The sequence below is a fragment of the Anguilla rostrata genome, chromosome 19 (assembly GCF_018555375.3).
Source record: "Anguilla rostrata isolate EN2019 chromosome 19, ASM1855537v3, whole genome shotgun sequence".
NCBI classification, from domain to species: Eukaryota; Metazoa; Chordata; class Actinopteri; order Anguilliformes; family Anguillidae; genus Anguilla; species Anguilla rostrata.
This window is the reverse complement of record NC_057951.1, coordinates 11,468,529-11,493,525: the sequence shown is the minus strand read 5'-3', so window position 1 is coordinate 11,493,525 and position 24,997 is coordinate 11,468,529. Positions and strand designations below refer to the sequence as shown.

The following is a 24,997-nucleotide window of genomic DNA, read 5'->3' as shown; positions in this document are numbered from 1 at the left end:
TCTAAACTGCAATCCCATAATTTTAACAAGCTGTTAATTTTTTTGCACAATAGGTGCTTTTCATGTTTCAGAGCTGGGGTCCCCAGTCTTATCCAGAAAGGCTCAGTGTGGGAGCACACACCTGATTCTACTAATCAGCCACTAGAGTCGTTGCCAAGCACCTTAATTAGTAGAATCAGGTGTGTGCACCCACACTAGCGTGTACTTTCCTCTGTATTACTGTGCGTCGTATCACTTCAAACTGGCAATTCTTCTCCGGTATGTTTACAAAAAGAATTCTAAGTGAATACATTTGGGATCTTCAGAGAAGCAAAATGAATTCAAGTGGGTAAGCTATACTACAGTGCTACTGTTAAATTGCTTTCAAATTAAAATGCACATTGTACGCCAGATTTGACACACCTGCCCTTTACTGGTACGCCTAGGTGTTGTAAATACTGGTTAATCCCGTTAAGTGATTTTGATGGTCAAATCTGTAAGTAGCCTACAGTATAGCGATAATACGCTAACGTGTAACTGTCGCAGTTTCCTTCTTCGACCCTGCAATATTCGCAAAAAATGCAACGGATAATAAAGATTAGACACAAATTTCATTGATGTCGGATTGTAAACGTGCAACTGGTGTGAAAAACAACTACAGCTGCACCCCTCAAAACAGTTTTAAACGCGGGTAAGTTCGTTTCTTTTCGTGACTCCGACGGGACACCCTCGGAGACCGAAGAGAAGTCGTACCCCGAACACGCCTGGGAAAACCGCATCCATTGGAAACGAGTCGTGATTGACTGTCTCCCTGAAAACCTCATCAGCTCGACTGGTTGGAGTTCTTGTCAATCGTTCCCACGTTTCCGCTCTGAGTGCCTCTGCGATCCCACCCATCCACTGTGACTCCAGCAGCTGCCTTGCGGTTGCTCTGCGTATGGTAACAACGAGGCAGGGAAGTGCGGGAGTCCTTAGTACTGTGTACGCTGCGCTTGTGGAAGCACGGTCATATTTTCTTCTCCATTTCCAGCGTGCAACCGAGGACACGTAGGCTTCGCCCGGTTTTTCCGCGTACTGGCGCGGTTACTTCACCAGAAGGTCAACCTAATTTTTCAGAGGTTTGGAAAAAGCTCGGGATTGTCAGTTTCGCTGTGCGTTTTGTTAGCCGTTTCCTCAGCAGTGATCTGCGATTCAATTGATAAGATTTTACTGCGCTGTTTAGTTTGTTTAGCAACAGACAATGGATTGCCAAAACATGTGTAATGTTTTATAGCGCTTTATAACGTTAAATATATTATTTCGAGGGCAAGTTAATACAGTTAGTTGATGAACTCGACACAGTGGATCTTTTTCCTGTTTTCTTTTGTCACTCTTGTGAAGACTTTATACTCGACCGGACCTGTAGGATGCACCGGGTGTAATAGGTTTACAACAAGCTCAGAACATCTTCATTAAATACAAGCCACGAAATTCAAGCAACTGTTTAAAAGAAACCCAAGATGTCTAATCCAACGAAGTTTAAAAAGGATAAAGAAATAATTGCAGAGTATGAGACTCAAGTGAAAGGTAAGCTTTATTATTATTATTATTATTATTATTATTATTATTATTATTATTGCTGTTTGTTGTCGAATGAGGTTCTTCCCACAACTGTCAGTGAGCTTTTGAATGATGAGGTTCCTCGTTGAAGGTGTTTGATTCTGTTAGTAATCTTAGTGTGTCAGTCTGTGCAAATTTCAAGTTTATTTATCCAAGCTTTATCTCAAGCTGAATGATTCCGTACGGTGCTTATTGGAAGGACATCAAAGTTTGGGGAGGCTGAACTTAGATTATAAATGTGGTATTGTTTCCCTTGTACTCTTTTGAGGCAGACTGTATCCAATTGGATGCATATTGGTGTATATCGGTTCAATATTTTACCAGTGTGCTTTTTGCATGGACTACTTAAAGTTGTATTATACTTTGTGTGTGTGTGTGTGTGTTTGAGAGAAATAATTTTGCCTGTTTAGTTGTACTCCCACCTACCTTGGAAGAGGACTTTAACTTCAGTTCAGTACAGATCATGTATACATTTGTGTTATGACTAGATTGCAAGGCATGTTCTCCTGGTTCACTTGCTACAGACCCAGTGGGTTCTGAGCTCAGTGCCCATACACGCGCTTATGGGAAACCTTAACCCAGGGTATAGGGGCCCTTGTGCATACTGCCTTGCTGCCAGGGGCTGTGTGGGCGAGCCGCCTCGGAGTGCAGAGTGTGAAGAGTTAAGCTTACGGTGTGTGTGTTACTCACGGGGCCGCCCTACGGCCCTCCTGGTTAGTAAACATTTCCCAGTGCTTTATTTCAGGCGCGCTCTAATCCCGCTCAGCTGGTGCAGGCGGCAGCTCTGAAATAGCTCTGCCTGGCCTCGGTGCGCCGGAGAGAGCCTGGCCTGTCTTTAGCCTAGCTGCCCGCAGCCCTGCATCGCAAGGCCAGAGCCTCAGCAACACTTTGCCTGGCTGTTTGGTTGGCCTGAATGTGTTAGCATCTTTCAGCGTGTATCGCCGAAACTGCACATGGAACAGAAGAATAACTTTGTCTCCCTGTTCTCCTGGTTGGGTCTGTGAGAAACGGCTGTGATTAAACGCCCCCCCCCCCCCCCACAGAACGGCGTCTCTGAGGGCCGGAGTTAAAGCGCCCGTTTGAAGTCTCAGCCGGGCGGTCGCTGGCCCCTGCGTCGGCCCGTCTGGCTGCCGTCCCCTCTTCCCCTCTCGTCTTCCTCAAACGGAGAGGGAGTCTTATAATAAACTTAGGCGCGTGGGGGCAGGGGGTTGGGAGTTGGGGGGTGGGGGAGGCAGTGGCTGTAAGGTGGTAACCATGGGGATCTGACTCTGGGCCAGGAACTCCGCTTGCTCCTCGGAGCTGTTAGCAGACTGAAATGTATTCTTTTCATCTCTCTAAAGCAAACCTACAGCCCCAATCTAGAGAGAGGGAGGGAGGGAGGGAGGGAGGGAGACACAGGGACACAGTGGGTGAGAGGCTGAGTTGTTACGGGCTCATGGGATTGGGTACGCTGAGCAGATGCAGTCATGTGCCAAGGCTGCGCAGATCCTTCCCCTGCTGTGACGAAGGCCTTTCGGCCGCTAATAGCTGTGTGATGCACAGTCATGTGTGATTCAGTGGGCACACACTGCTATTCTGGTTTGTCATGCAAAGCAAGCCCCAGAGGGGAGTAACTGACGACTGGTGTTACTGGGATGGATGTCAGCGCTGCTACCGAAGGGGGGGGGGGGGGCTGCCTCACGGGCCAAGTGGAGAGAACCCCACAGTAAACATGCTAACAGCGAGCTTCAGTCGCCACGGCAACTCATTCCTCCAGTCCTACAACTGTCCGTTGAGAATGTCCAGCGTCCTTAAAAAGAATTAGACCCCGCTTGTAAACTGTGTGTGCCTTTGTCACGTGACACGATTTGAGTATGATTCAATAGGTCATTTCGTGAGGGTCATCTTGAAAAGATTAACCCTTTGTTGTCGCTCATCCCAGGGTGATTCATGCAACTAGTTGCATGACTATGAGAAAGTATTTTTTTAGAAGTATTAAAATGCATAGAGTTGTAATCATACATCAACATTAAATATGGCATTATTCCCTAATTTGACTGCCTTGGCACAGTGCACACCAATTACAGATATTTATTTATTGAAATTTATTTTGGGGATGGGCATGAAGGTATTTTAGAAAAAGTGTAATAAACCCTGTACACGACAGCCAAACTGCCCCTCACAAGTAAGGTCAATGATGACCCGCGAGCAGAGTAAACTTGACCCTGCGTAACCTAGCTGTCGGCTCCTCGGAGCTGAAAGCGTTCTTGTTTACGTAGCTCCGCGCTAATCCGGCGCGGTGCTGTTTTTGCCTTGCAAATTAGGAACCGCGCGCTGTGGCAATCTACAACCAGACCGCTTAAGGCCGCGCTCAGCGCCGCTCTGCGATCTTCTTTTCCTCCGTCTCTCTTCCTACTGTGATGTCATAAGGGAAGAGGGGCAATTATCGTGATGTGCGTGACGCCGTTTCTGTGTGATGTAATTAACCTTAAGAGCCGGTCTGAGGAGAACATGCTGCTGTTGACGCTCCATCCACTGAAGTCAGAGGGAGAAGGCCGCGCTCAGCGTTCGCTTAAATTCAAATAGCTTCTCCACTGCCTTGGCTCCAGCTTGTTTTTCATTCCCCTGGTTCTTGCATTAGCGAACCCCCCCTCTGGCCTGGAAAAGGAAACTGCTTTGCCTTTTTTTAAGGGAATCGGGACTGGAGCACATCGGGAGAAACCGGAATTGACCCCAATTTAACTTTTTTTTGTCAACGTGGTGTGAAAATGAGTCGTGCAGAAAGATTACTGCGAGAAAGGATGCGACGGGATTGGGACGGCCTTGTGGTGGGGTCTGGAAGGGGGATAAACAGGAACACCCCCCCCAACCCCTCTTTTTGGCTGTTAGTTTTCCTGTATCACCTGGTTGTGGATTGTGCTGATGGATGTGTGTTTGAGGAGGTGCTGATAGATGTGTGTTTGAGGAGGTGCTGATAGATGTGTGTTTGAGGAGGTGCTGATAGATGGGTGTTTGAGGAAGTGCTGATAGATGTGCTAGGGGACAAGCTGGTAAGGAGAGTGACAGCGTTACAGTGGTCTGGCTAATAACTAACTGGTCTTGTGTGCGACAGTAGCGCTGAAGAGCCGGAGGTGTGGGTAGCTGAGGTCTGTTTCCTCATGCTGCGGGGATTGCTACAGCACTGAAGCTACCTGAAAACAATCACCTCCAGCACACTTTCCCCTGAATACATTTTGGCTGACTGTAATGGGACTCTCAGCATGCGTGTCCCTGGCAGGAGCTCATCTCAGGCCCCCGGCGAGGGTAATTACCCATCGCGGGGCATCTGGAAGCATCTGCTCAACGGTGCATTGTAATGCGCTGGGCTGTGTGTGTGTGGGGTGGGGGGGGGGGCTCCTTTCCCCGAGCCGCTTAAAGCCACGACCCCCCAGGTGCATCCTGATGCCCAGACCAGCAGTGAAAAGCCAGAGCATTCACAGGCGGAATGTTAAAGGCAGCAGCAGCAGCATCAGAGCGTGTAGCTGCGCTGCCGGGGGCCGCTCACGCAGGGCCGCTCACGCGGGGCCGCTCACGCAGGGCCGCACACGCAGGGCTGCTGATCGCTCGGCAGGGAGAGGACTGTAAACGCCACGCGGCTGAGAAACGGCGGAGTCTCTTTGATGTGCGGGCCGCGCCCTTCTCCCGGGAGGGAGGTGAAGTCGTGTGTGCCGGCGGCGCTGGAGCCGGGCCCGGGTTCGATTGTGCGTGGCCCGGCCCGGCGGAGAGAGGAAGTCGTCAGGCGAGAGGGAAACGTCCGGTTTGCTTGGTCAGCGCCTGACGCCACGTCACCCATTGTTCTGGTGCAGTACAGCCGGCCGGGCTGGAGTCTGTGCTGGAGCCATTCACTGCATGCTCAATACTCAGCTCTGACTGCAAACAGCTCACTTCCTGTACCACACACACACACGCACACACACTCGCGCTCAAGCAAACAGCACACCTCAGCTTACCTCCTATACCACATACACACACACGCACACACACATACACACACACACTCACACACACACACTCGCACATACACACACACACTCACACACACACACTCTCATACACACACACACACACTCTCATACACACACATCACACACACACTCTCATACACACACGCACACACTCTCATACACACACACACACACTCACACACTCTCATACACACACACACACACACACACACACACACACACACACACACACACTCTCATACACACACACACTCGCGCTCGAGCAAACAGCACACCTCAGCTTACCTCCCATACCACATATGCACACACACACGCACACATACATACATACATACATACACACACACACACACTCACACACACACACTCTCATACACACACGCACACACTCTCATACACACACACTCACACACACACACTCTCATACACACACGCACACACTCTCATACACACACACACACACACGCACACACTCTCATACACACACACACACACACACACTCACACACACACACGCACACACTCTCATACACACACACACACTCGCGCTCGAGCAAACAGCACACCTCAGCTTACCTCCCATACCACATATGCACACACACACGCACACATGCATACATACATACACACACACACACACTCACACACACACACACTCTCTCATACACACTCTCACACACACACACGCACACACTCACACACACACACACTCTCTCATACATACACTCACACACACACAGGCACACACTCACACACACACACAAAGGGAAACCCATTCATACACACAAACATTCTTTAGCAGGATTTCCAGTTGTCATTCATCAGGCCCATGTTTTCTGGAGTTACTCATTTTCATAATGGGGTTGCAGAAGCTGCTTCCAGCTGAATGACGCATAATCGGTTGTGGCAGCGATGGAAGTCGCCTGAGTGAAGGTGACACACCCTCCTCCTTTGCATGCTGGTAGATTGAGTTTCTGCACGGTGCGTGTGAATAGCCGCGTCCTTGCCTGACCTGCTCTTTGTGTCGTGCGTCAGTCCGTCCTGCTCTGGTGTCCCTCCTCCCTCTGTGAACGCCGACGGTCCACACCGCGGCACTCCGGCGCGTCGCTTTCAAAAACAGCGACCCGGCGCACGTGCGTAGCGCCTTCCAAAACGCTCACGTGTTCAGCGTGCGAGATGGCGATGGGGCCGGGCGTCGTGTTCGTGTCACGCGGAGGAGGAGGTCCGCCAGTCATGTGGCTTGAGTCGGGTTTGCGTGCGTAGAGCCAGTCCATACGCTCCTCAGCAACACACTTCACACTGTGACCCTGACTATACACCCTGATACGCGTTCAGTACAGGGGAGACTGCAGTACGATTAGTAACGCGTCAGTAGGACGAGCTGAATGGGTTTGCTCGTGTACTCAGGTTTGGTGGTCTGAAGCATTAGGGGGTCTTCCCCTCATTTGGAGGTCTGTGTATCACAGAGCTTTGGAGGTGCACTTCCTGTCTGTGCCCGTGTTGACTGTGGCCTGCGGGCCTGCAGGGTGGTGCATGATTTGGCCGTGGAGTCATCCCCAGGACGGGGGCGGGATTGTCCTCGTCACATCGGCATTACGAAACTGGCAGACAATGATGAAGGGAGTCTGTAGTCAGGGGATGAAGAAAAGACCTCTGTGTCTGCCTGAGCAAGGGAAATGCCATTTTGCGTGACATCATCTCTGCCTCCCTCGGTCACGTGACCCTCTCACAGGGCCACGATTGGCTGGCGAGAGAATTGGGTTTCCCAGTCTTCTGGACCTGCTGAACTCAACAGAAATCCCCCCCTCTCCCTCTCCCTCCCCCCACCATTTGCCTGAGTCACGGAGCCCAGTACAGTACCCCAATCTGGCATCCCAGCCTCGCCCCAGCAGCGGTGACTCACCCCGCCGGACGGGTCCCAGCTCCGCCAGACGCAGCACACGGGGGCCTTAAAACGGCACCCCGCTGCAGCCCCCGGGCCTTCCTCATCTCACCTCATTCTGCCCCGTTAGCGGCTAATTACTCTTAATTAGCGGACGTGAGTCACAGGGAGATGCTATCAAGTCTGAGTGAGCCAAGCCGTTTTTTTTTTCGTTTTTTTTACGCCCACTACTTCCACTTTGAGTCGACGGGATTCTCCCAACTTGTTCGTCTTGTTCTTGAAAGTTTTTTTTTTTTTTGTGCTGGGGGAACAAAAAAATAAATTGTGTTTTCTTGGCGGAAACTGCGTTAGACATTTCTGTAATTAGATTTGATGTCGATTGCTTTGCCGGTGCTTGTTTAATTCAATCCCTGGCCTGGAATGTGTCCAAAACAAATGTAATATACCCCTCTCAGCATAGCGATAAATTAAAAAAGGCATTCTAATACTGTCAATACTGAATGGCTGGGTATTAACCAGGGATGTCTGAATTTTGATCCAAAGCTTTGCTAAGCTGCCAGGTCTTTATTTAGAAAGCCATGGGAACCACCAACTGTACCTGCAGCTCTTTGTATTCACATACTTTCTTTTTTGTGAAAGACAATTTGTGTGTGCGTGTGTGCGCCTGTGTGTGTCTATGTGTGTCTGTGTCTGTGTATGTGTTGGTGTGTGGTGGGTGTGTGTGTGCCTGTGTGTGTTGGTGTGTGCGTCTGTGTGTGTGGGTGTGGTGGGTGTGTGTCTGTGTCTGTGTGTGTGTGCGCGTATGTGTGTGAGACCATGGGGCATATTTCCGCTGTAAATCCAGTCGGCGTGTTGCAGGGGTGTGTGTGATGTCTCCACTCCTGAAATCCAGTGAGCAGCAGCGCTGGCTGTGTCGGGCTGACTGCAGTGGCGGGTTTATGGGGCTGATCCCCAGTGTGCTCATTCTGCTGAGATGTGTGTGTAGTTTAGTGGGGGCAGCTCTGAGGTGAAAGGTTTATGGGCTGTTTGTGTGGTACCCTCCCCACACTGATGGCAGTGAGCATTTTCACTCAAGCAGGGTTCACACTCTCTCTCACATTCACCCTCACCCTCTCTGCCATTTCGGTAAGGGGGCGGAGCCGGGATGCTCCGCCCTCCTGCGTTGTCACGGCGACCTCTCGACTACTGGCCCCCGCTCGGCCCCCGTGGAGCGTGCCTCACCCTCTGTGGCAGCGCGGAGCTGGAGTTACTGGCAGGGCCATCTGTGGCTTTCCCCTGCTTGCTATTTAATAAGCTAGGCCCCCCCCGTGCTCCTCGGCCACAAAACCCATCAGGAAATTGGGGTGGGAGGCTGGGGGGGGGGGGGGGTGTCAGCCATTTCTCCCAACATCTTCCTAAAGCCAGGCAATAAAAGTGCAATTGAAGTGGTGTTGTGGACACGGAGATCAGGATGGTTGATGGCGGTCTTTGGAGCGGTGACAGAGTGGCTAATGTAATTTTTCTCTCTCGCGTAGTAGCGCAGGCCTGGACCTTGCAGCTTAAAGCACTGCGTTCTCAGCCTGTCTCCCTCCTGTGGCACGTAGCTCTCTGTCGCCGGTCTGTGTACTGACAGATGCTACCAGACGCTGATGACTTGGCACCGGCTCTGTCCGTCGCCTGAACCTTCCTGTATGTTCTTTTGTAAGTTGCTCTGGAGGAACTGGAGGTGCTCACAGGATGCTAAATAATGTAGCGGACCATTAATAAGATTTAGCATCATTAAGTCAATAAGGTTCTTTGGTCTTAATTGTGGCGAGGGTGGAATTTAAACACACAGGCGCATCCCCACTCCCCCCTGTTTAAAACAGCAGCAGTGCCGTGCACGTGGGGTCCTCTGTACTGTTTTATAAACACTTCAGACTCATAAGTTTTGCCGTAATGGCTTTCATCTGTGCCCAGATCCACTTGACGCGATGCCGTTCGACGTCAGAGGACTTCAGAGAACGCGTCAACATCCTGGCTTACATTGATCCAGATCTCGGATCTCGAAGCCTCTTCGGGGATACGGGGCGGGGATACGGGTCGGGGGGTTAACCGGATCCTCATGTTGGCGTTCAGGCGGCACGCTCTCTGTCTGTGGGATCTCCTCGGGTGTGTAACTGAAGGCTCTTCAGCAGCAGCACCCTGGACAGGCCGTAGATCGTCTCGCGCAGCGGCAAGTGAATCGGGACTCGCAGTGCTGCACGAGCCCAACGTGAGGTTCAGCTTCCTCTCACGGCCGGGCTTAGACAGCAGAAGAGGAAATCCGGAGAGAAGTCTGGCCTGATTCATTTTTAGCAGCATACAAGCCTCTCTGCGCAAGAGCCGTGCGATAAGGAGTTCCTGTCCCCATTGCCATTCACTAGTGTGTGTGTGTGTGTGTGTGTCACTTCAGCGAGGCTCTCCACCGTGTGTGTATTCACTGCCCTCTCTGTTACGAGCAGCGGCTCTCCTTGTGCTGGTTTCCTGTTGGGAGTAGCCAGCAGGCCCGGTGTCTGTGCAGTTCTGTTAGCCGTCTCGCGGGCTGAAGCCGTTCCCTCACTTCCTCCGATTGAATTTGAGTCTGAGTCGAGTCTCCTCCTCACCAGAGCCTCAGCTGCCCTGCTTCACGCTGCGAGTCTGTCTGTTTTTGGCTTCAGCTTCAAAGGTGAAGGAATACTGAATTGTCTCTTTCCCCTACCCAACTTTTATGAGCGTGATTTATGAAAGCAGGACATGTGCAGCATATTGGGCTCTGGGTCATTGTAACGTCGGCAGAAACTAACAGTACCATTTTCGTTTTTCATTTTTGAGGTTCTAGTGGTTGACAGCGGACCTGCAATGGTGTGGCATTTCACTGTGAGGAATGTGGAATAGGGTATCTGGGGAGGCTGAGGAATCTGTGGTTTGACATGGATGACGGACAGGAGCTCTTCACTGCGTGCAAAGCCGGCACACGCTCTCCTCAATCGCATTTCCTGAAGTTATTAAATTCTGGCGGCTTGAATGTGGGACGGCGTGCTCTCCCGATCATCCGGACAAAATGGAAGACTTGTGACAGTTGAGACCGAGCATCTGATATTAATTTCCTTGAGCCGCGTGGATAAGGGTGCCGTCCAAGTTTCTACAGTGTCAGGCAGCTTAACTGTTGACACACACACAGGCAACAGTTTCCCTCGGGCCTCCACAGCTTACCTTTGACATGTGACCAGGGCCAGCCAATCAGGGAAGAGCCCCTCACTCCTCCTGGCTGCTCTTTCTCCAGCTGTTTCTGCACGCTCTGGCTGTTGTGTGAACTATTGCTGTGATGAATGGGTGTGCGATTTATCACCAGCCCGAAAGCAGGAGCGCTCCCGGGTGGTAACATCGTTCCCAGGGTTCCGCGCCCGTTCTGTCCCCCTTCCTTCCCCATTCAGCGGCGGTGATGGAGAAGGGGTTTAATCTACTGGCTGCATGACCTTCGACCCCACTCCCTTTTCTTCTGCCGTGACCTTTCACCCCCCTCTGAAGAGGTCAAAGTGCAGAGCACCGCCACCCTTTTACAGCAGCGTCCTTCAAAAGAGGGGGAGGAGCCCCATGGAGGGAGAGGAGGGGGGAGGAGGAGCCCGGTCTTTAGAAAGCAGCAGTCGGTGGATTGTCAGGCCGGGGGGCCCTCTCTCTTGCATCTCTCTGAACCTGGTGGATCATCACTCCAAGGCTGAGTGTGGCCTCTGCTCTGCAGTGTAGAGCAATAGTTGGAGAACTGGGCCTGTATCTGAGAGGTTGCAGGTTTGATTCCCAGGTGGGGCACTGCAGATGCATCCTTGAGCAGTGTACTTAACCTTATTTGCCTCCATAAATGTCCAGCTATATGAACAAATTGTATCTGAAAGCAGAAGCTTAGTAAGTAATTCTGAATAAAGGAGAGTCTCTTAAAAGCTGAAATACGTAAATGTAGACTAAACGCTGTGAACTTGCTTTGCCCTGGAGGTTCTGGTGCTGTGAATCTTTTTGTTTTTTTTTGTGTGTGCGTGTGTTTGGCTTCCTTTTCTCCCCAGTGCTACGGGTTTGGCAGGCTAAGCGTTTGCTGTGCTTCTAATCATCTCCACAGACTCTACGGGGGCCTGTGAGGAGAGACGCTTTCGACGGGAGCTAGGCTACCTTTTGGGGAGGGGCGGGGGGGTGGGGTGGGGTTGTACAAGCCCAATATGGCACCAGTGCCCTCAGTGCACCCACAGCAGCAGCTGCCATGTGCACGGAGGAGGCGGGACAGGACCGGGTCAGAGGCTCTGGCCATCTCTCCGGGGGGGCGGGAGGGGGTAGGTAGTGCCCCACGGCTCTGCAGATGGCCCGTGGGCTAGCGCACTAATTATTCACCGCTGTTATGGCAACCTTTTTTAGTGCTTCAGGTGAGGTAATGATGTCACCGTTATGTAAACTGCTAAAGTGCCCCTCATGCCCCATGATAAGAGCCCCTTGTAATTACCCTGCTGGGGCGTGGTCTGGGGGTGGGCTGTGCTGTGGGAAGGATGTCGTTGAAGACGAGGTGGTGTGGTCCCGGCCTCCATGTTGCCAGGCTACTGCCGTCATTACCCGTGAGGCTGGGCTTTGGGTGCTGGTTTTCGGTGCTTCGTCCAGGAAGGAGGCGGGCAGTGCCAACCTCCCCACCCCCCAGTCTCATGTTTCAGAACAGATGCCTGCCCTGAAAGCGATACAGGGCGATGTGTGCGGGGCGGGGCGTGTCGGGGGTTACAGGGCGGTGTGTGCGGGGCGGGGCGTGTCGGGGGTTTTGGGCCTGTCCGGAATGCCTGAAATCCGAGTAGACGGACCTCCGCCAGGGAGTCGTTCCTGACGTGGGACTGCCGGACTCGTGTGCCAACGTCGCCAAACCGGTATAAGCTCAGCGTGCACCTTCTCCAGCTGGGGAAACGAGTTGTGTTCCTGAGTAAACAGTGCCACCAATCAGGGGAATCAGGGGAATAGAATAGAGTCTCCTTTATTGTTTGCCTCTTTGACTTTCTGCGCAGAACACAAGCCCGCTCGTTTTTCTGCTCCGAGTTTTCCCAGCTCCCAGCGCCGTTCCGGGGGGGGTGTGGGGGGGGGCGGGTGCGTGGGGGTTGAGTTCTGTCACACTGCCGGCATTTCTCAGAAGCGGGTTATTACATGTGGAGCAGCCCATGGCTGGCGTCACCTTCCTGCCTGTCTGGGCCAGGTGTACGCACAGCTACTGGTAATTAGCCTACCTTTCCCAGCATCCCTCTCTCTCCCTCTCACCTGACCACCCCCCACCCCACTCTGCATCTCAGCAGTGCAAACGGGAGGAACGTGCAAATATTTACTGAAAGAAAATCGGATAAAAGACCACAAATCACCTCAGCCGTGACAAGCAAATTTTAGGATAATTCTTCACGCCCCAACAGGACGGGAGAGCCTAGATACAGAAGCCGTGCGGAGTCCCTGATGGACTGCAGTCCAGCTGTGTCATTGGGCGTCGGTGGGGATCCAGCCTTGTCACCGTTAATGTGCCGGTTGACGAGCCCCAGCTGGGGGGGGGATAATCGCTCCTGTTGGGCGCGCTGAGGTCATGGTGTAGCTGGCGGTACGGATGACGTGCCGTTTGCTGGACTGCTGACTCACAAGCTTGCGTGTGATCGCGGGAATGACACGCAGTAGCATGTTGGATTCCCATTACCGCTGATGTCACCGCGGTGGCGATTTAAAAAATACACCCGGCTTTGTCCCGGTGAAAACCCCCCGCATTCATGAGTCTAAATAATTCGGCTAGAGCTTGGGGGGTTAGATGGTCTTTGCGCTCCGCTGGTTGACTGAAAGGCTCTGAGCAGAGGTACTGCTCATAGCTAATGCCATATGGGTGAGCGTTTGGCTAAAAGGCCATTCACAGCAGCAGCTGTGTGGCCCTCTCCCCCTCTCGGACCCCCCTGCTGGGCCAGCCTGCTTTCTGCTGCCCCGGGCTTTTGTTTTGTCTGGCTCAAGCCCCCCCCCCCCCCGTACCCCTGGCCCCCCACCTCCCGCCTGGACGTGCTGTGAGCTGAGTGCGGGAGTCATGCTATGATGCAGGCAGAGCCTGTGGTGCAACCGGTCAATGAACAACACCGGAACACAATCAACCTGTCCGTCAGCCGATTACTCACAGAGCCCGCTGTGCTCTGCCGAGAGGTGACAGCAGCAGCGTTTAGTATTCCCAGCATGCACTTCTGCCCGCTGCACTAAATGCTGATAGAGGTAGCCCTGCTGTGCGATGTCAACTGAGGTGGAGGTGAATTGGGGGAAAAAAAATAAAACAGCTGCGGGGACCAAGACGCGCTCTGTTTCGTTGCCATGGCAATGTGTTTGTCACCTTTCAGTGGAAGGGTGGTATCTCACAGGTTGTGTGTGTGTGTTTGCGACTACAGGTGTAAATTGTTAAATACCCATGCAGTTTGTACCGCTTGGAGATTGGACACCAATCACCGAGGGTTTGGGTTTATGGCTGCCTCCCCTATGCTTATATTTAAGAATGTGTCACTTTTATCCTTCCTTTTCCTTGCTTTTGAATGTGGAGGTCACATGACTGCATCCACGTCTGGCTAGTAAAATCATTCAGTGCTCTGGCACCGCAGGTCATCCCCCTGGGTCTATTGGGATCAGTATGAGAGAGAGGCATCATGGGAGATATTTGCTCTCAAGGCTGCTATAGGTCTGACCTCCTCTGCCCTGCCTCTTTTGGTTATTAATTGTAGGGGCCAGAGGTCCCCTCATCTGACAGCTGTATGTACATTAGCCCCCTCCCCCCCTCTCCACCATAGCAACGCGCTGAGGGCTGGCGTCTGCGTTAGCCCTGGCCTTTTAGCAGTATTACTGCGGGCCCGGCTCTCAGTGAGCTCTTCATTTCTCTGAGTGATTATTGAGCGTAGCGCGGTGGTGAGCGCCGAACGAGCCGACCGCACCGCGGGTTACCGTGGCGATCGGCCGGGGGGAGCGCCGGGTCCGTTACGCTCTCGGACATTTCAGATGTTTTTTTTTTTCATATTTTTTTGTTCCTTGGGAAAAGGCAGGTTTGTTCGTGGTTCCGGCATGTTCTGGGTGCTGCCTCCGCAGTGCGGGCCCTCAGGAGCAGACATGTCTGTGCAGGAGCCCCCCGGTGCGTAAGAGGAGCCCCGGGTAGACCGGGGGAGTCTAAACTCTCTGAAACCTGAGCTGCTGTCCCCTCTATCTCTCCCCACCATCACTGGAATTCCCAAACACGACTACAAAGCCCCAGTCCGAGGATAAAAGGCGCGGTGTCGTCTTGCAGCTCCCCTGGAAAAACAAAAGGACAGAGAGGGATTGGAGTCTTTTCCCCGAAGGCGTAATGTTAGCGAAGCGGCAGGTGAGACGAACCTGAATGGCGTGAAGAAATCCGGCGCGGTTACGTCCCCGGCGCCGTACCCCACTCTAAAGACAAACAGAGCGCAGGGTTCAGACCGCGGGTGAACTTTAGCGAGGCCGGCTGTAAGGAGCAGGATTACACTTGGTTTTGGGGGGGGGGGGGGTTTGGGGGGGGGGGGGGGGGAGGGGCTGTCCGCTCTGTGTGTGACCCCCCCTCGTCTGGCGGCCCGGCGCCAGCTCGTTCGCGGGAGCGGGCTCTGAGCCAATGGGCCGCTGCGCTTCGCGGTAAACAGGGTCGTTAGCGGCTGCGCGACAGCTGTGTAAACACGCCTCCCCGCTAGCCGCTAGCCGCGCGCTCGCCTCTCCCGCTTCTCCTTCGCCACCGCCGCCGGGAACCAGTTTGGCTTGGGCTCGAGCGGCGGGCCTCCCAGGGCCACCGACGCCCCTCGTCGCCCCAGGCTCCCTCGCGTCTGTTGCCTTGGCGTGTCCCCATGACAACGGTCGTCAATTTAGCTTAAAGCCAGCGACGAAGCCCGAAAAACGGATTAGAGTTCGTTCTACAATGCTTATTACCACCGAGAGCGTAATTACCGCTTTAAATCATTTCTCACTGGGCTGGAAACGATTAAAATGTCTGGAGCTATCAGGCGTGCCTGCCTTCTCTATTTTCTCTCTTATTTTTTTACCATGGATGTTATCACCTGATTTGTAGCAGATTGCTGAAGTCGGTCTCTGCGCCTCATTCATGGATCACATGACGGCGCGTTCTGAGACCGCTGGCCGCTCGCTGCTCGCTGTTCGTTCCGCCGGTCCGCTCGGGAGGCCAGCCCAATTATAAGTGACAGCGCCGGCGATGCCTCCTGTCTCTCTCCACAGAACTGGCAGTGATTTACACTGAAATAGCTTTCTTTTTTCATGACTTTTTCTTCCCCCCTTTTGTCTGGATTGTTCTGTAAAGTTGGGAGTGCAGACGGGAACCTGAGTGTTGTAGCGGGTCACCAGGGGAGGGGGGCAGGGTTGGGGGGCAGTTCACAGAAAGACGGAAGCGCTCTGAAAGCTTTTCCGCGGGGGGGGGGGGGGGGGGGGGTGCAGGATGTGCTTCCCGTAACGGCTGTGGTGTGGAGGAAGCTGTACAAATGTCAGCCTCATTCCCTAGAATTTACAGTTAGAAACAGGCTCCTCACCCACCAACGGCTGGCTGAACTGCACGCCAACCGTGTCTCTGAAGGCCTCCTCTTAAAACATGCAGGGAAAAATAAAACTAGCTAGTCATGTTGGGCCAAACTCAGGATCAGCAATTGCCAATACTCTCCATGCACAGAGTATGGATTAGTGGCTTATTGCACTTTGGCTGCAGTCTTTATGTAAGTGAGGATTGTTTGAGAGAGACCACACTCTCACTGGTGCCCTTTAGAGTTTGCACACTGCTGTCTACGCGCACATTCCTCCAGGGAATCACCCAGGGTGAGAACTGCTCCCTCTTGCCATACAGATTCACTGTCATTCAGGAAGTCAGTGCAGGTTTGAGAAGGTGTGTGGGCCAGCTGTCTGCAAAAGGCTGGTCACGTATACAAACGCCACACACGCAGATGCCGCACATAGGCATACACACAAGCAGCCACACACGCAGACGCGAATATGCGTTTCAGACAGGTGCGTGCGTTCTGAGTTGAGTTTTGTGTTGGAGTGAGAGGTGATGACGGCGCTGAGGTAATGAAGCCGTTGTAGTGGTGCAGGTGTCTCCCACGCTGTGGGTGGTGCGGTGGAGAGGAGATCTCACAGAGCTCTGTGCACCTGGGGCCACAGGGAGGGCTGCGTTCCTCAGCCTGGCATTGTCTGTGTGGGACTCGCATCTCTGACACAACCTCACCTGTCTGTCATGTAACATGAAACGTGCTCGGCTATTAATACCCCGTCCCCACACCCAATACACAAACACACACACACACGCACACAAACACACAGGTACATGCATACACGCTACTCCATACTTTCAAGTGAAGTTAAAAAAAAAAAAGTTGCAAGGAGTGGTGAACTGCAGTTGCTCTTACTGTGTTTTATACGTCTCATGAAGGCACTGCTTTATTCTGTTTTTCACAGAATACCTCAGTTAGAATAGCACTAGTTAGTCTTAACGCACACACACACGCACACCCTTCAGGACCTGCAGGAAATCAACGTCCCGCAGTCCCCGCCGGACGGGGGTGTGGATTCCTGAAGAGCACGGCTCATGAGCGATTAGGCTTGACGAGGGGACCCCCCTCCCCTCCCTCTTCCCTCGAGCCGCCATCCCTCACCGAAATCGGCCTGGCTGGGGGAGATCCGCGCCGTCAGAGCGGAAAGGGGGTGGTGGGGAAAAATCGATCAGGCGGCGCGGGTGATCACATGGCGTCTGCAGTCGCTGGGCCGGAGCGAAGCGGGAAGCTTAATGGTGTCTCACAGCCGGCCTGTGGAACCAGGCTCGGAGAGATGATATTCCCTGGGAACACTCTGGCTCTACCTGTTGTCCTGGCAACCCGCGGTAACTATGTTATCTGCGCTGAGCAACTCATCGCTCTCAGTTGCACTGTGAGGATGCTGAATTATAACTGCCTGGTTTCCCTACATAACCACTTTACCTTTGAATGGATTTGAACTAGTTTCTCTGGTTACTAGTTGCTTGTTAACGCGAACTCACTGTCCCTTTTAGATGCAGTATGACTGCATATGTGGTGAATTGTAATTCAAGAGGCTGTTAATGAGTGTTTTGAGCTCTAATGTTACTTAGGACATTGCTATTTAAAATTTTGTCTTCCTGTATTTGGTAACTAAGGCATCTTCTGTTACCAAACATTTTTCGGTCTGAATAACAATGTTGTCCATGTGAGATGTTTTTGCAGTGGTGGATCTGTTGCCTGGAGCCCAGGTTAGAGAGCTGATTCATACACTACAGGGATATGCAGACGTTTTCTTTATAAACGGAAAGCTCACAATGCGGGAAGAATGATGTAATGTTACAGAACGGCCCATGACCTTTCACACTGAGATGTAGGCAGACTGCTGAGCTCGACACGGTCCTACATGTCCCAGCATGCCTTCGGGGGGCGTCTGCCACACTGTCCTTCACGGGCGAGCAGCATCTGTGCCGAGGAGCTGCGTCCTTGCTGACGAGCTGCACGCATACCAACGAGCAGCCAATCAGCCGCTTTTAGAATGCGGCAACCTGTGGCAAAGGCCGTGATTAAACGGGCACAGGAAAATCGATGCCTGCTCCGGGACGGTTAAAATGCTAGTCGTGCTGCTGAAGTTTGTAATGCGAGTCACTGATGCATGTGGGGAGGGGGGGTGATGAAGGGGCTTTAAATAAGATCTAAGGGTCTTAAATTGTTTTCTGACAGTGGCTGTCTGCAGCAATGTTGTATTACTTGTTTTTTTGTGAGAATGCAAAGGGTCTCTAATGTTTTTGTTAAACGCTAGCTGTGAGCTCTGCGGCTCTACACAGAACCAGTAGGAATTGTGGGTTTGCTGCAGGCTTCAAAGAGGACAATTGGATGGCACCAGTGGGAAACAGGAGGCCATTTTGTGCCCTTAAAGCTGATGTCCACTCAGAGTCAAGCGCTCCCTCATGTTTTTGCCCCGGCTCCGCCTCCCCTTCCTTCCATCTATCCCAGAGAACTTTCGGGCAGCTGTGCTCTCCCCTCTGCCCTGGGGCATCCTGTACTTGTGTGGAACCACCAGCTGGGGCAGCCCCCCACCCATACCCCCACCCCCCCCTCCTCCTCCAAACAGCACCTCACTGAGCCCTGTTGACAGTCCCAGATGTCCGTGGGATGGCTTGGCCTCATAGCCTCATTTGGGGTATAGCACCACCCCCATCATTGGCTGTGGATCACAGAATGTATATTGTGCATGTATCCCACACACACAACCTCAGCGACGTCCAACAAAGTGTGCTGCGTCTGATGTTCGCTCGATAGATTCCCCACCATCAACGTCTGTAGGTGGCCCCTGATTTGGGGGTCGGGGGGGGGAATCTGAATCTCCTTCAAATGTTGTGGAAATGAAACATTCGTTCAGCCTAACAGAGCTCCATTGTCACTTAGCTCAGACTTCCACCGGCTTCATTTTAAGAAGGTCTGTCAAAACTGTGAGCGTCAGCCAATAGATTTTAATCGGGAACTTCTAAGGATTTGGGCTCAAAGATACAGCCAAAATAGTTCTTCTGTTTAACGACTGACTCGTCTGCACAGCGGGGCCTGTTCTTAAAGTCTGGAAAAAGTGCACACAAAAAAAACAACTTTAATTTGGTCTGCCTGACTAGAAAGGATTTTACTGTTCTGCAGAACTTGTTTAGTTTATGTTCTGAATAAATGAGCAGAATCGGCAGGTCTTGAGGGAGAGTTTGTCCCCCTCGGCCGTCGGTCAGAGGAAAATGTAAACTATTTCGCGGAAAGGACTCGTTTTTACCAAAGTCGTGCCTTTTTAATGCCGGGGCTGAGAGAACCGCACTCACTGACTGGTAAGCGCTAAAAGCTAATCTGTAGCCTCAGTAAAAGCAAATGCGGTGAAAAGTTGTTGAGACTCATCCCGGGATTAAAACATTACATTCTGATCCTGTTCAGGGCTAATTCTTTTTGTGTTGTTCATAGCCTCCTGTTTCCTAGAGCATGCATTGTAATCAGGAGGTGAAGCAAACTAAATACGTTAAACTGTGGACTGAAACACAATGTGAGGTCACCTGTATATTCGGTTAGACTGTCTGTTACTGAAAACGCAGCTAACCATCCCATTTTTATTTCACAATATAGGCTACATTTACTTGGCAGTCAAACTCCGCTTTTCTTCTGTATGGAGGATCTAATCGCTGCTCCAGAGCTTAAATTGCACTGGTGGTGGCTCTGGTTATTGTTCATTAACCCACTTGCTCTCCCTCTCTCGTGAATATCACGTCTCTTTCATGGTTTGTTTTAATAAACCTGTGCATCGCTAGGTCTACACATTATTATTTATATAGCTATTATTAATATTGGAATAATTCCCGCTTGCAGGGCTAGGTTTCCAGTCCGGTCATTAAAGGGCTGTAGTCATATTGACTTGGTGCGGTGTGTCAGGCTCCCGGCAAATTTAGCGGCCCCAGCAATTTCGGCAAAATGAAAGGAGGAAGGGATTAAAATCTCGCCGGCGTGCTCCCATTCTGACACAGGCTGAGCTCCGGCGCTGGTTTGGGGAGCTGCGGGCGGGGCGGGGCGGGGCGGAGCGGGGCGGGGAGGGGTGGGGGCCGTCTCTTACCTGCTGAGCTTTCGGCTTGCCACCTGTCACGGCTGCCTGCTCCCTCAGCAAACCGGAGGCCACTAATCCTCCATCCTCCTCCTCCCCCCCCCCCCCATTTTATTGCCCCGTTCGGTGCCAGGAGAGAACTGCTCCGTCGGGAGCGTCCGGTGAAAAGCCCTGGTCCAGCAGCTTGTGCAGAGCCCACTGTAAATCACCCTCCCCCATGGGCGGGGTGGAGGGGGGGAGACCAGAGGCTCTTTAATTATATTGGTACTTCATTTCGGCTGAGCGGAGTCCATTTGGACCAAGTGGCCCAACGACCGCTGGCCCTCGGGGGCGGAGCTATATCTGCTGTAATTAGAGCCCCAGACCCTCCCCGCCCCCAGGGCTGGCGGGGTCGCGAGAACGCTGCTCTAACTGGCCACTAAAGCCCCCGCCCCTAAAGCTCCCCCCCCCCCCCCCCCCCAAGGGGTGGAGGTAAGTTCCGAGGCCAAACAAGGGCAGGGCCGCCCCGTCCAACGTCGTTTGTGCTTTGGGGTTGCCGTGGCGACACGTCAGCAGGCCGCTGCAGAAGGCCGTGGCTTTGGGCAGAAGGGTATTGGCCTTCAGGTTTGTTTTTGGGGGTTTTTTCCACCTGTGGACGGCGGTTGCGATGCGATTATGTGTGTGTGACGGGTTCTGTCCCGCGGGCCCTGTCGCTCTGTGCCTGGGCGATTAGGCCAGCCGGTCTCTGGCGAATCCGTCCTCAGAATGTTTCTGTCGCTGATCGTGCGCTCAGCGGTTTCGCTGTCTGAGTCATAAACCGGTCAGAGATAATGTCTGCTCGTCGGCCGAGAGTATGACTGATTCCCCATTATCCAAGGCGAAAGCAATGCCCTCCCGACAGTGATAGTTCTTTAAACTTCTTGGATTTATTTAAGGACCACACAACACACAGTACGTTAACTGTATTTCCCTTGTCTCGTCTTGCCTTTGTAATGAATTGGAATTGATGCCTGTTCTGTTGTAGAGCCCTGTGTTGCTGTTAATAATTCATTTGCACCCATTTCCGTTTGACATTTTAACGGTGAGAGTGAAGAGAGTACACCCTACATGGTACCCTACTCCCCTTTTTGAAGGCTTTTGAAATTTTGATTGTGTTCTAGAACTCCGCTGCTTTCAGTTGCCAGTAGCGATTGTTACATCAGCATTAGAATGTCGGGTTAAGAACACTCTAAGCACGTATCTGTGATCTCACACCTTTAAAGGGTTAACGGCTCTCCCATTTAAGCCGAATCCCTGGGCTCACCCCTCCAGTCTCGGGCCCTTCCATTTGTGGGTGTTGTCAGATATGCAGACACCCCGCGGTTCCCCGAAAAGGCATTTCACACAGTGTGGGCCCCGCGGGACGCGCTGGAGAACACCCCCCTCACGCCGCGGGGGGGTAGGAGATGAGCGTTTAATGAGATGCATGGGCCCTCCGGCAGCAGAGCAGAGTTTCACCCGCTCGACATGAGAGACAGGACCCGCGGGGGGGGTAAAGGCTATCTCTCCGAAAAGACAGTGCCCCCCCCCCCAGTTTTCTGTTTTCCATTTTCCATCTTCACCGCGGCTAAAAATGGAATGAGGCTGCGGTGGGGGGTGCTGAAAAGGCCCTGCTCTCTCACCCCCCCACTTATGCATGGTATTCCATGGTACTTCAGGCTTCTCCTTGGAAATTATAGCTGGCACAAATCCATTTGTCTATTGATGTATACTATTACAAAGAGTCACACGTTTGCAGTGTACCACATAAACATTACTGTTTGTACACAAAATCTGCATTTAGAATGGGAGAGCTGCACATTTAAAGAACATAAAGTCTACCCTTTTAATGTTTCATGGCCCATTCCACTTCTGAAATAATCAAGTAATTGAAAGTAGAATTAACTTTCTTGAGCGCACTTCTTGTAAACTTTATTACGCAGTTTGAATGTACAACTCCAAGCAAGGCTGAGAGGAAGTTAAGAACTATTTTGAGCTGCTCGTGCCATTAGATTGTGTCCTTGCATACTGATGTGCTTTGGTGCAAAGACCACAGAGATAAAGCTAATGCATTTTCGTTGGGTTCCTTATCGAAACATTAAAGATTTTAATTAGCAACAGCCAACATCCTATTGCTTCATTGGGTTAGCTTACTGGCCTGATGCAGTTAAGAGTTTGCAAGCTAGTTGAGAGTAATCTGAATTACTGAATTGGTGATTTAGTTTGAGGTCAACTCACTGTGCTGTCTGCAGCAGTGATAGTTATGTAATATTTTGTTAGATAGTAGTTTGCAGTGTTAGTTAGAAGTGTTAGGCTTGTGCATGTTGGTTTAGGGTTAGGGTTAAGTTTAGGGTTCAGGATTAGGGTTAAGGTTTTGGGTTGGCCCTAACTTTCTTTGTGATTTTCCTCTGTACCATGTGTGGATACATGCTTGTTTTTCCCTCCAAACACTGATGGAATGTGGGTCCCAGCTCAGCCACATCCTGAGACTAATGCTGTTGCTTCAGCAGGAGCAGAACCTGAGGCTTAAAGCTATTTGCATATGTATCCCATTGTGCTTTAGGTAAGAGTGTTACTGTAACTCCCGACAACACAAACCCGGGTTTTTGTGTCCCTCACGGCACTGACGGCACTAAATGAATACTGTTACCGTGATCACAGAGGTGTTCCTGTGGGTTCCACTCGGAATAACTGGGATGTCACTGTTCTCATTTTCCCGGTGGTGTGGTTTTACACTTTGTGAAGAATGTGAATAAATATATTTTTTGTTGAAAATTGAAATCCCCTTTTTTTTTTTTTTTTTTTTTTGTTGAGCAGAGTTCTACGTAACTCTAAATGTTTATGTGCAGCCTGGTTCTTATCTTGATTAATAATTTAGGTCTGAATAGTGTTCACTGTGTGAACTAAACTGTGTTCTTGGCTAGAAATAGCTGTACAAAATAAGTATTGTACCTTACTGAACCTGTGTTTAGCAGTTGTCTATGACCATGAAATGCACTTTTTGTATGTCGCTTTGGATAAAAGCATCTGCCAAATAAATGTAATAGTAGAATTGTTTTTTTTAAATCGTTGTACTGTAATTATACACATACTACAGTATTTGCCAGAACAGGAGTATTAGTGGAGCTGAGTCAGTCTGCAAACAGGCATGGAAACTGATCTTCTGGTTTAACGTCAATGTCGTTGTCCTGGTGTCCAGACGTAGTGTTGAAGGGCAGAACTCTCACCTGTTCCGGTTCTGGTTCTGTTCCTGTGTGCAGAGATCCGGGCTCAGCTGGTGGAGCAGCAGAAATGTCTGGAGCAGCAGACGGAGATGAGGGTCCAGCTGCTCCAGGACCTGCAGGACTTCTTCCGGAAGAAATCGGAGATCGAGATGGAGTACTCCCGCAACCTGGAGAAACTGGCCGAGCGCTTCATGGCCAAGACCCGCAGCACCAAGGACCACCAGCAGTACAAGTAAGGACTGTGCGTGCGTGCGTGCGTGCGTGCGTGCGTACGTGTCTGTGAGTACGTGTCTGTGTCAGTGTGTTCGTGTGTCTGTGTCAGTGTGTGTGTGTGTGTGTGTCAGCACCAAGGACCACCAGCAATACAAGTAAGGACAGTGTGTGTGTGTGCATGTGTCCGTGTGTGTGTGTGTGAGTACATGTCTGTGTCAGTGTGTGCGTGTGTCTGTGTCAGTCTGTGTGTGTGTGTGTGCGTGCATGCGTGTGTGTGAGAGAGAGCGTGAGAGGCACTGCACTCACAGTATGAAAGCTGAGGGCTGGAGTCTTCTGCTTGAGGGGCTTGTGATGAATGCACACTTGCGCCCCTGAGTCTCTATTACTCCTCCGTTGGTCAGATGTGCACTTCTGACTCATTTACCATTCACATTCATGCACATTAACACGTGTCTAATTCTAGACAACACAGTTTTACAGTACACTTCATTCAGATTACATCACAGTTTCAGCATGTCAGCCTATCTTTATGGAGCCCTCCAGCCAATAATCTTTTTTTATTGTGCTAATAAATAGACCCTTTACTGCAATACTGGACTGGACTGGACTGTCCGGAGATCATATAAAACACGTGATACATTTTCTCCGTTTTAAAACATTTGTACGTTATGCCGGCAAATCTTTGAGAGAGCCGTACATCACACAACACAATCTGCTCGGTTTGTCTTCGCTTCGACTGCTTTCCATTGAGCTGCATATTGTTGGCATAATTTAGGTCCATTTTGTGAATAGATGCCACTGCAGACTGCTTTAGCGTGGAGCTTCGTTCCTGCACTCCTGTGATCTCTGTCCCGTTAAGGACAGCCACACTTTATCCTCAGCAGGTCAGTGTTTGCATGGCTTTAAAAAGCATCATCAGCGCTATAAAAAAAAACAGCCCAATCAGACCAGCAGAGCTGTGTGGCCCTTATTTTTCTATTTAAAAAGCGCACGTTTCCATCAGGATTATTTTGTTTTTGAAGAGGCCGCGGTGGGTTTGAGGAGGGGCGGCGAATCCCCCCCGGCTCGGGCAGTGCGCGCGTTTTTATCCCCCCGAGCGTAGCGCGCGGCGCTAACATTCAAACGACCGCTTAAATCGGCCCTTAATTAGGCCTCCGCTCCGGCGGGGAAAGCTTTCGCAGGCAGGCGGGGGCGGGGGGGCGGGGGGATTTGAGAGGGGTTTTTTTTAAAGAAGGTTCAGACTGAGGGGCGTGTTCAGCTGGTTTAATGTGGTCCGGGAACGTCTCTGGTGATTAAAAACTACGACTGCAGTCCATAAATCTGCCCTGCGGTCGACTTGCTATCTCTCTCACCTGCTCACCCGCTCTCTTTCTCTTTAATTTTAATTCCCCCTTAAATTAAAATGTGTTTATTGTGACTTGCGATCCTGTAAATATCTACCCTGTGGTTGATTCAAGTATTTCATTTTTAACTCTTTAAAATTAAAAATTAAATTATGTTAACAGGTCAAAATGTATGCT

General features: G+C 51.4%; 1 protein-coding gene across 1 annotated transcript in view; it reads left to right on the top strand.

Moving 5' to 3' along the window:
* The first annotated feature begins 377 nt into the window (after positions 1-377).
* The window catches only part of LOC135245922 (SLIT-ROBO Rho GTPase-activating protein 1-like), a 64,864-nt gene continuing 40,244 nt past the window's right edge, over positions 378-24,997 (top strand). The window contains 2 exon segments of the mRNA XM_064319312.1: positions 378-1,545; positions 23,301-23,496. Of these exon segments, the coding sequence (XP_064175382.1) occupies positions 1,479-1,545; positions 23,301-23,496 (263 nt within the window). The 5' untranslated portion in view covers positions 378-1,478.